This window comes from Arachis ipaensis, chromosome B05 (assembly GCF_000816755.2).
Source record: "Arachis ipaensis cultivar K30076 chromosome B05, Araip1.1, whole genome shotgun sequence".
In the NCBI taxonomy this organism is placed as follows: domain Eukaryota; kingdom Viridiplantae; phylum Streptophyta; class Magnoliopsida; order Fabales; family Fabaceae; genus Arachis; species Arachis ipaensis.
The window spans coordinates 25,075,315-25,086,546 of NC_029789.2; the positions used below are offsets into that span (position 1 = coordinate 25,075,315).

At 38.1% G+C, this 11,232-nt stretch overlaps 1 protein-coding gene across 1 annotated transcript; it reads right to left on the reverse strand.

The window, feature by feature from the left end:
- LOC110271961 lies at positions 1,875-3,382 on the reverse strand. Its single transcript, XM_021123689.1, has 4 exons — positions 3,299-3,382; positions 2,627-2,923; positions 2,289-2,483; positions 1,875-2,120 (listed from the first exon to the last, which is right to left on the reverse strand). Exons 1-4 carry the CDS (start codon positions 3,380-3,382, stop codon positions 1,875-1,877), a joined length of 822 nt encoding a protein of 273 aa, XP_020979348.1.

Here is an 11,232-nt window from a genome sequence, read left to right on the forward strand (position 1 = left end):
ACTTAGATCTTCATCCCCTCATTGTGAACTTCTTTCCTGTGCCATCATTGATCATTTCAACATGCTCAAGGGACAAGATTCTGTTAACTGTGTGAGGTATGTGATGCACCACTATTTCGTGGTACATTTTATGCTGAATTAAGTGGATTTTATCCATTATTCTCACACTTATGCATATAAATTGCATGTTTTACATTTTTCTTTCTGATTTTGTGCTATGACTGAAAATGTACTTTTTTGGCCATAATTTTGCTAATCTTTTATCTTCTCTTATTACCATTCGATGCCGTGATATGTGTGTTAAGTGATTTCAGGTTTTATAGGACAGGAATGGCTTAGAGGATGGAAAGGAAGCATGCAAAAGTGAAAGGAACACAAGAAAGTGGAGTTTTGAGAAGCTGGCAGCGACGCGTATGCGTGGGCGACGCGTAAGCGTGAATGGTGTAGGAGACGAGCGACGCGTACGCGTGGATGATGCATACGCATGACCAGGATTTTGTCAAGTGACGCGTACGCGTGGGCAACGCGTATGCATGACAGAGCGTCACGTGCTGCAGATATCAAAAAATGCTGGGGGCAATTTCTGGGCTATTTTCGGCCCAGTTCCAAGCCCGAAAACACATAATAGAGGCTGCAGAGTGGGGGAATCACTCATTCACACATTATTCACATTAGTGAGGTTTTAGATGTAGTTTTCTAGAGAGAGAGGCTCTCTCCTCTCTCTAGGTTTTAGGATTTTTAGGTTTATTTCTTCTCAAATTCAGGTTCAATGTTCCTTTAATTTAGTTTTCTCTTACTTTTGTTTGTTTAAGCACTTTAGTTCATCTTCTTCTCTTGTTAATTTTCTTTTTTTGCCATTTTTATATTTATGAGCTCTTGTTACGTTTGATTTCTTTTAATGCAATTTATGTTTTCTATGTTTATTGTTGCTCTCTTTAATTATTAGTCATTGATTCTTGCAATTGGTTGTTTAGATTTATTATCCCTTATTAATTTTCTATGCTTTTATTTTGTGCCTTCCAAGTGTTTGATAAAATGTTTGGTAGAATTTTAAATTAGATTTTTGGTATTCTTAACTTGGATTGAGTAATTTGGAGACTCTTGAGTTATCAAAAGTCTTTTGTTAATTGGTGATTACGACTTGCTAGTTGGCTAGCTTCACTAACTCTAGTCTTTGATTAGGACTTGTGAACTCAAGTTGATTTGCTCACTTAACTTACCTTCAATTGTTAGAGGTTAACTAAGTGAAAGCAAAAGGCAATTACCATCACAATTGATGATGATAATGAGGATAGGAATTCCAATTCTCAATCCTTGTTAAGACTTTTCTTAGTTGTTATTTTATTTCCTTGTTATTTACATTACTTGTTACTTATTAAACTCAAAACCTAGAAATACTTTTCCATAACCAATAATAGCTACACTTCCCTGCAATTCCTTGAGAGACGACCCGAGGTTTAAATACTTTTATTTATTTTTATTGGGTTTGTATTGTGACAAACAAATTAAATTTTGATTGAGGTTTAATTGTCGGTTTAGACTATACTTGCAACGTGATATTTTTGTGAAAATCTTTACCGACATTTTTTCTCCGTTAGTATAACTGGACTTCTGGTGAACACCACTTTCATGCCAGGTGAGTAGTCCTCAGTAGGGATCTTCTTGTTCCTCTAGCCCTTAGGTGCCTTCTTCTTGGGACCTTCTCCCTCTTTGGTGGGTAGTGAATGTCCAATACTAAACTTAGATTTGATGTCAAGGGGAATGGTATGGCTTTCCACCAAGGGGGAGGGCTTAAGCGATGAGCTCTGCACGCAAGTACCTCTTACTCCAAAGAGTGGTGAAGGTTTAAAAACCTTGAACACCAAATAGTCTTCCTATAACCTCAGAACTAACTCTCCTTTCTCAACATCTATCAGAGCTCTCCCAGTAGCTAGGAATGGTCTTCCTAGGATGATGGAATCATCTGTATCCTCTCCCATGTCAAGTATCACAAAGTCTACAAGGAGGAAGAGATCTTCAACTTTGACCACTACGTTCTCCACTAGCCCATATGCCTGCCTCAGATACTTGTCAGCCATTTGCAGGTTTATCCTTGTTGTTTGTGCCTCTTGGATTTCCAACTTCTTCATCACAGACAGAGGCATCAGATTTATGCTTGAGCCAAGATCACATAGTGCTTTCTCAAACGTAATAGTCCCTATAGTACAGTGGATCAGGAAGCTTCCAAGGTCTGACATCTTCTTGGGTAACTTGCTCTGAATTAGTGCATTGCACTTCTTGATCAAGACCACAGTTTCATCTCCTTTCAAGGCCTTCTTCTCAGAGAGTAAGTCTTTCATACAAGCCATATAGGGAGGCATCTTCTCCAACACCTCAACAAAAGGAATATTGATGTGCAACATTTTAAAATTTTCCAAGAACTGAGTGAACTGCTCATCCTTGGTCTCCTCTTGAAGCTTTTGAGGGTGTGGTACTTCAGGCTCCTATGCCACCAATGGAGCGTATAGCATTGTGCTTCTAGCCTTTTCTTCCTTCAATTCCTCAGCAACATGCACCTCGTTAGGCTCGGCCTCTTTGGCCATGGTAAGGGCGTTACACTCTTCTTTTGGATTTACCTCTGTATTACCATTGTGCTTCTAGCCTTTTCTTCCTTCAATTCCTCAGCAGCATGCACCTCCTTAGACTCGGCCCCCTTGGCCATGGTAAGGGCCTTGCAATCTTCCCTTGGATTTATCTCTGTGTTATTGGGAAGAGTGTTAGGAGGTCTCTCAGGTATCCTCTTACTCAACTGACCTACTTGTACTTCCAAGTTCTGAATTGAAGCTCTGGTCTCTTGCATAAAGCTGTGAGTGGTCTTGGAAAGTTCAGCAACTAGTGTGGCTAATTCAGGAGTGTCTTGGCTTTGAGAGGGTCTTTGTTGCTGCTGAGAGGGTTGGAACTGCCGGTTGTTAAACCTATTCTGATTGGAGCTACCTTGGTTGTTGTTGAAGTTTTGTTGGGGCTTTTGTGGTTGCTCTCTCCACCCAAAATTAGAGTGATTCCTCCATCCCTGATTGAAAGTATTCGAATATGGATCATTGTTAGGATTTCTGGAGGAGTTGTCCATGTAATTAACTTATTCAGTAGTAGGTTGAGCATAGCCACTAGTGTCTCCTTGGTTGTAGCTTCCATTCATGTCATAGGATGCATCTTGAGTATTGACAGCTGAGACTTGCATCCTACAAAAGTGCTGAGAGATCATACTAATCTGCTAGGATATGATCTTATTCTGAGCTAGGATGGCATCCAGTGTGTCCACCTCCATGACTCCCTTCTTCTGAGTAGTTCCAAAATTGACAGGGTTCCTCTCAGAAGTGTATAGATATTGGTTGTAAGCAACCATCTCAATAAGCTCATTAACCTCTTCAGGCGTCTTCTTCATGTGCAAAAAACTACCTGTAGAGTTGTCCAGTGACATCTTGGCTATCTCAGAGAGGTCATCATAAAAGATCTACAACCTGGTCTATTCTGAAAATATGTCAGGAGGACACCTCCTGATTATTAGCTTGTATCTCTCCCAAGCTTCATAGAGGGACTCTCCATCTTTCTGCCTAAAGGTCTGGACATCCACCCTCAGCTTGGTCAGCTTTTGAGGTAGAAAGAATTTGGTCAAAAATCCAGTGACCACCTTGTCCCATGTATTCAGGCTTTCCTTGGGCTGAGAATTAAGCCACTGCTTTGCTCTGTCCCTCACAGCAAATGGGAAGAGCATAAGCTTGTAAACCTTGGGATTCACTCCATTCGTCTTCACAGTGTCACAAATCTGTAGGAAGTTAGAGATGAATAGATTTAGATCTTCTTGCGAGAGTCCGTAAAATTGGCAATTTTGCTGCACTAGAGTGATTAGCTACGGCTTAAACTCAAAATTATTGGCACCAATGGCAGGTACAACTATACTGTGCCCATAGAAGTCAGGAGTGGGTGCAGTGTATGAGCCAAGCGTCCTTCTTACTTGCTCATTAGCATTCGGGTTTCCACCATTAGCGTCCATAGCTTCCTTCTCAAAAGTTTTTCTGAGGTTCTCTCTGGCTTTGTAAGCTCTAGCTTGTTGCAAACGTCGCCTCAAGGTCCTCTCAGGTTTAGAAAAAAACTCAAAAATGGGTTCTTTATTCCTGTTCCTGCTCATAAACAAACAAGAGACAAAGAAAAGTGGGAGTCTCTATGTCAAAGTATAAAGAGCTCCCAGTGAGATATCCTAAAAAAAGAAATAAAAGAAAATAAAGCGAGCAATTTAAACAAAGAAATTTGAAAATAAGAATGAGAAAGTGACCTAAAAAAATTTTTCGAAAACTAAAAAGAGAAAGACACTAAAATTTTCGAAAATGCAAAGAAGAAAACACTAAAAAGACACCAAACTTAAAATCAGAAATTGAGGAAAAATAAATAAAACTAAAATAAAAAATTAAAAGAAAAAAACTAAATAAACAAAACTAAGAAAAATACCAAATCTAAGCGACTAGACAACTAGTAGTTGTCAATCACAAACAATCTCCGGCAATGATGCCAAAAACTTGGTGCAGGATTTTGAATACCCACAGCTTAACCAGCAAGCGTACTACGTACCGAGTCATCCAAGTAATACCTCAGGTGAGTAAGGGTTGATCCCACGAGGATTGTCGGACTGAGCAACAATGGTTATCCAATTGGCTTAGTTAGGTAGACAGAAAATGTTGTTTGATGGTGTAATTCACATAAAGCAAAAAACAAGAGAATAAAGAAAGTAAATAAAAGCTTTGGTGTAAAAAACAACGAGAGAAAGCAGTTAAGGCTTTGGAGATGTTTACTCTTTCGAATTAAGTTTTCTTACCAACTATTTTAATCATGAAATATTCATTCCATGGCAAACTATAAATGACTAAACCCTAATGTCTTAGTGACTTAGTCTCCTTTAACCTTCATTAACCGCCACTGTCGTGGTCACTTAATTCTGATTAGAGGGTTAAGTTCAAAACTAGTTTATGGCCACAAAAACCCTAATTACCAAAGCTAACAGGATTATATGTCACATATCCTAATTAGTTCATGTAATTAGAAATTTAGGAGGAATTTATTTTCAAGCTGTTGTTCAAGCGAGAAAACTCTATCGAGAATCACAAGAACACATGTAGAACAAAGGTCATACTTTCGTTCTACCCAAATTCATAAGATTAAGAAAGAAAATAATCCTTGAAACTGAATCAATACATTAATTAAAATAGAAAAGTAATAGTCTTAATCTATAGAAATAAACAGAGCTCCTAACTTTAACCGAAGAGGTTTAGTGGCTCATGACTTACAGAGAAAACTAGGGTTCCAAAAAGTGAGATGTGCGGAAAAGAGAAGGTCCGAATCCCCTTCCAAGGGTGAATCTTTTCCCTTTTATATCTAACCTAATTTGATTCGGAAATAAAATAAAATAATAAATCCTAAAACTAAAAGATATTGTTTGTAAATAAAAATACAAAAAAAAAATAAAATATAACTAATAAATGCTAAATCCACTTGAGATGCCCCAAAGAGAGTGAATTCGGTCAGCATCCTGGCCCTAAATGCTAGCTAGGCGTTTAGCGCCCAGGGGGCCGGGGTGCTGCCAGTTTCTCTTTTTTAACTCAAAACTCTGCCAAATTACTCTGAATTTAACCTAAAATCATAAAACACTAAAACAACTGAAAGTAGCATCCAAAGAGGATTTTTGCACTAAAATTAAGTAAAATTAAATAAAATCTAACTAAAAATAACTGAAAAATGATAAGAAAAAGGGTACAAGATGCTCACGCATTAGCCATGCACAAGAAGATATAATACACATTTAACATTACAGTATCTAAAGTACCTTCTTCAGCTTGAATAGCTTGTTCCATAGACTTCACAACATCTTCAAATAATGGCAATCCCATTCTATAGTTGAGCGAGTTACCATAACCCTTAAGAATATAAGCCTCCAAGTCATCTGTCCACTCCAGCAATATAATCTATTTACACAAGAATGAGCATTTTAAAAATTCATGGCATCCAAACAGCAAGGAAAAAGGTGCAGCGACATGTTAACATGGTTGTTGTAGAAATAGGAAAAATAAACTAATTTTTTTCATGTCCATTCAACAATAGCAACTTTCTAGGCATTCAAACTTCAGTTTAATAGCAAAACCACCTTAATGGAATTTGCAGTTCCATTTCGAGATAAATAAAAAGCAGAAAAACCATATCAAGATATCAAAGTTTCATTTTATTATCTTCAGTTTTGATTTCTCTTTTGGTACATTGTTGTTTGTGTCATTTTTGTTCATTAGTTCTAATCTATTCTAATTTACATACAAATAAAAAAAAACAGTAGATCATTAGGTCACAAAATAGACTCACAACATCACTACAAATGTACCTCAGAAGGGCTAAAAAGACTACATGCTTAATTGGTAATGTCTAATAAGGATGTTTACTGTTAGATAAACACAAAGCAGGTAATAGAATAGTAATAAGGGAATCAAACACTATAGCATCACTAAGATTTTCCTTTTCTTCTGATAAAAACATCAAAGATTATATATAAACTCAAAAAGAAAAACATGGTGAAAACCAACAGCAAAATAGAATGAAGAAATGTTACCTGTTTACGCAAAAACCAAAGAGATGATATATCCTGCCTTGTAAAATTCAGTCCATAGCACCCAATTAACTAATTTCAACCGCTTAAGATTCAGATCAAATCGTTATCTTCGTAATTTTTCAGATCTCAAATTTGAAAAATTTAAATGACCAAAAATTATGATAATCATCAGCTCGAGACTCCCAGGAAATGACTTCAACCAACTATTCTCCATTATCATCTTCAGCACCACCGCTTATGCTCAAAAGAACCGAAAAAAATATCAAAAGGGGGAAAATCAAAATAGAAGAGGGGCAACCAAGATCCAAATCACAATGAAAAGTATGGCACCTCACCTGGAGAAACTCCTCGAAACCCTCGCTTGTGACCAGATAGTTACAGAGGAGGAGCCTGGTAAGTGTTGAACCCGTATTCTCTGTAACCATCACCATCCATCGACCTGAACCCTTTGCCGAGGCCGATTGGGTGGAAAGCTACCGTCCTACTGGGAGAGCGATGTGTCGGGGTGTGGAAGCCGTGGCCGCCAGAGCAGAAGTGCACGGGGCTCTGACGAGAGTTGTGGTACGTCATTGGAGAATCAAAAAAGTGAGAGTGCGGCCTCGAAGAGTGACTGTGGCCATGAGAATTATTGTTGTTGTTGTTGTTGTTTCCATAGCGGTCTTCTCTGTATCTATCCAGCTTGGCCAACACTAAATTGGAATGAAACCCTAACCCCAGAAGAGAAAGTTAGAGAGAGAGAGAGAGAGAGAGAGAGAGAGAGAGAGAGAGAGAGAAATTACGTGTTGAGCAACATTTCTTCCATGAAAGTACAAATAATTATGGAGAAAAACTTAGAATGAACTAACCTCTTGTACAGGTTTGTTATGATCTTTTGGGTTCACAAATTTATTAACCCCAAACTTCTTAGCGGCCAACAATAATAAAATGAGAAAATGCCATTAGTAAGTGAATACAATTTGTAGATTTAGGAAATTTGCTCAATTTATTCTATGCTTAATCATCAACATTTGATTCAGAGAGAATGGCATTATACATAATTCGAATCGGCTGGAAACTAAATCAACCCCAATGATTTTTGATGCACCAGAAATCTTTGCCCCTTCAGCAGCCTAAAATTTGGATTGAAAAAAGAACAAGAGTCACTACTCACTAATGTCAGGTAATGCTAGGTAGATAAAAAAACAGACAGAACTTGCCTTATTTAACATTAATTAATTATCGCAACAATTAATGAATTCTAAATAAGACAAGTTATAATTGTTTTTGGCTGATTTTCTTTGATTAGTCGTTAATCCATAGCTATAAAAACTGCAATGCAAAAAAAATAGAGGGTAACATGCAAAAAGACCACCAACTCCAAGTTCAAAAACATGAAGATGAAACTGAATTGTCAGAGAACAGAATAACCAATAAACAAAATGTGAGGAAATATATTAATCTAGGTTGACATTGCAGATCTGTGCAGATTCCACAGCTGAGAACATAAACTTTGTCAAGTGGTGCTTCAGGGTTGATCTTTGCAACACATCCAGCATGAACCACAGTGTATTCACTGAATGTGGAGGTCACAACAAAATAGTAAATTGGTTTTCCCTTAATCGAGAATTTTGATTCTTCGTTGTGGATCATGACACCCCTATTAATGTTAATCCTGAGAAGGTCACACATGTTGTTCTCCGGTGAACAGAGGGAGGGCATGGTCACCTAGTTTCAGATGAGTATTTTTTTTTTCTTAAGATTTTAGGCCAAAAACAAAATCGTCTTCGACCTTTTTTTTATTAAAATTATCCTCAATGTTACAAAACGTTATAAAATCGTCATTTTCTACTTTAATTTTTTTAAATTACTCTTAATAATTAATATAAATAATAAAAATAATATTAAAAAATAAAAATAAAACCCTCTCCCGAAACGACGTGAATTCTATTGTTTATAGATTCTCATCTATTTGGTTCATTCTTTAGATTTATCATTCGTTGTTTCTTTCTATTACTGATTCTTCCATGCATAAATGATAATCTTTAATGAAAAGCAAAAATCAAAATTACCACTATTTATGTCATAGAATCATAAGACTATCTAAGAAAATGTTTTAAGGCAAGCCATTTCTAAAATAATGGAACAATGTTTCCTAGACAAAGTTTAGAGGAAAATATAGCTAAAACCAAGTTTATTGTCATGGAGAAGTAGTTATTTAATTGGCCGCCTACAAGGAGACTATTTACTTTTTGCTAAGGTAGTGGATAGTAGAATAGTCGTAGGGCATCAAAACCGGTTATGTGAAACTGCAGAAGAGTTTTAGGAGAAGTGGAACGACATTGCAAAGAAAAGAAATTCCAAAAGCATAACATGGTGCTAGCAATAGGTGATATTTCACTGTTATAGGCTGAGCTTTTAATTTTCATTTATATCAATGGCAATACTAGAGATATGAATGGTATTAACTACCTCTAGTCCTATTTTGTGTGATGTTAGCAGGTTGTCACGGCCTTGGACACACTCCAACGCTACCGTGCCGGCACTCGGACTTACTCAATCTCTTGAGCTAAGACCAAGTTAGCCTAACCCTCAATACTTAGCAAGAAAGCTAAGAATATAAGAGAACACAAGAGAAAGGAAGCTTTGGTGGAAGAACACTTTGTTGCTCAAGTGTGGTTGGTATGCGAAATTGCTACTCAGGTTGTGAATTGTTGTTCGAAATTGATTCCCTGGCAATGGCACCAAAAACGGATGCACAGAACCATGGTCTAAACATATCTTCACAACTTCGCATAACTAACCAGCAAGTGCACTGGGTCGTCCAAGTAATACCTTACGTGAGTAAGGGTCGAATCCCACGGAGATTGTCGGTATGAAGCAAGCTATGGTCACCTTGTAATTCTCAGTCAGGCGGATATCAAATGGTTATGGAGTTTTCGAAAATAATATAATAAAATAGGGATAGAAATACTTATGTAATTCATTGGTCAGAATTTCAGATAAGCGAATGGAGATGCTTTCGTTCCTCTGAACCTCTGCTTTCCTGCTATCTTCATCCAATCAGTCTTACTCCTTTCCATGGCTGGCTTTATGTGATACATCACCACTGTCAATGGCTACTTTCGGTCATCTCTCGGGAAAATGATCCAATGCCCTGTCACGGCACGGCTATTTATCTGTCGGTTCTCGATCATGCTGGAATAGGATTTACTATCCTTTTGCGTCTGTCACTAACGCCCAGCAATCGCGAGTTTGGAGCTCGTCACAGTCATTCATTCATTGAATCCTACTCGGAATACCACAGACAAGGTTTAGACTTTCTGGATTCTCTTGAATGCCGCCATCATTCTAGCTTACACCACGAAGATTCTGATTAAGAGATCTAAGAGATACTCATTCAGTCGAAGGTAGAACGGAAGTGGTTGTCAGGCACGCGTTCATAGGGAATGATGATGATTGTCACGTTCATCACATTGAGATTGAAGTACGAATGAATATCTTAGAAGCGAAATAAGATGAATTGAATAGAAAACATTAGTACTTTGCATTAATCTTTGAGGAACAGCAGAGCTCCACACCTTAATCTATGGAGTGTAGAAACTCTACCGTTAAAAATACATAAGTGAAAGGTCCAGGCATGGCCGAGAGGCCAGCCCTCAAACGTGGTCTAAGATAGCATACAACTGATCAAAGATACCTGATACAATAGTAAAAGGTCCTATTTATAATAAACTAGCTACTAGGGTTTACAAAAGTAAGTAATTGATGCATAAATCCACTTCCGGGGCCCACTTGGTGTGTGCTTGGGCTGAGCTTTGAGTGTTGCACATGTAGAGGTCCTTCTTGGAGTTGAACGCCAGCTTTTGTACCAGTTTGGGCGTTCAACTCTGGTTTTGGCTCCTTTTCTGGCGCTGGACGCCAGGTTTGGGTAGAAAGCTGGCGTTGAACGCCAGTTTGCGTCATCTATTCTTGGCCAAAGTATGAACTATTATATATTTCCGGAAAGCCCTGGATTTCTACTTTCCAACGCAATTGGAAGCGCACCATTTCGAGTTTTGTAGCTCCAGAAAATCCACTTTGAGTGCAGGGAGGTCAGGATCCAACAGCATCAGCAGTCCTTCTTCAACCTCTGAATCTGATTTTTGCTCAAGTCCCTCAATTTCAGCTAACCTTGCCATGGTTGAGGACTTGTCAGCTACCTTGTAGAGTTCTTGAGGTATAATCTCATGAACTTCCACCTCTTCTCCAATAATGATGCTATGGATCATGATGGCCCAGTCTATAGTAACTTCAGACCGGTTGCTAGTGGGAATGATTGAGCATTGAATGAACTCCAACCATCCTCTAGCTACAGGCTTGAGGTCCAATCTTCTTAGTTGAACCGGCTTGCCTTTGGAGTCAATCTTCCATTGAGCTCCTTCTACACATATGTCCATAAGGACTTGGTCCAACCTTTGAACAAAGTTGACTCTCCTTGTGTAGGGGCGTGCGTTTTCTTCCATGTTTGGCAAGTTGAACGCCAACCTCACATTTTCCGGACTAAAATCCAAGTATTTCCCCCGAACCATTGTAACATAGTTCTTTGGATCCGGGTTCTTACTTTGATCATGGTTCCTAGTGATCCATGCATT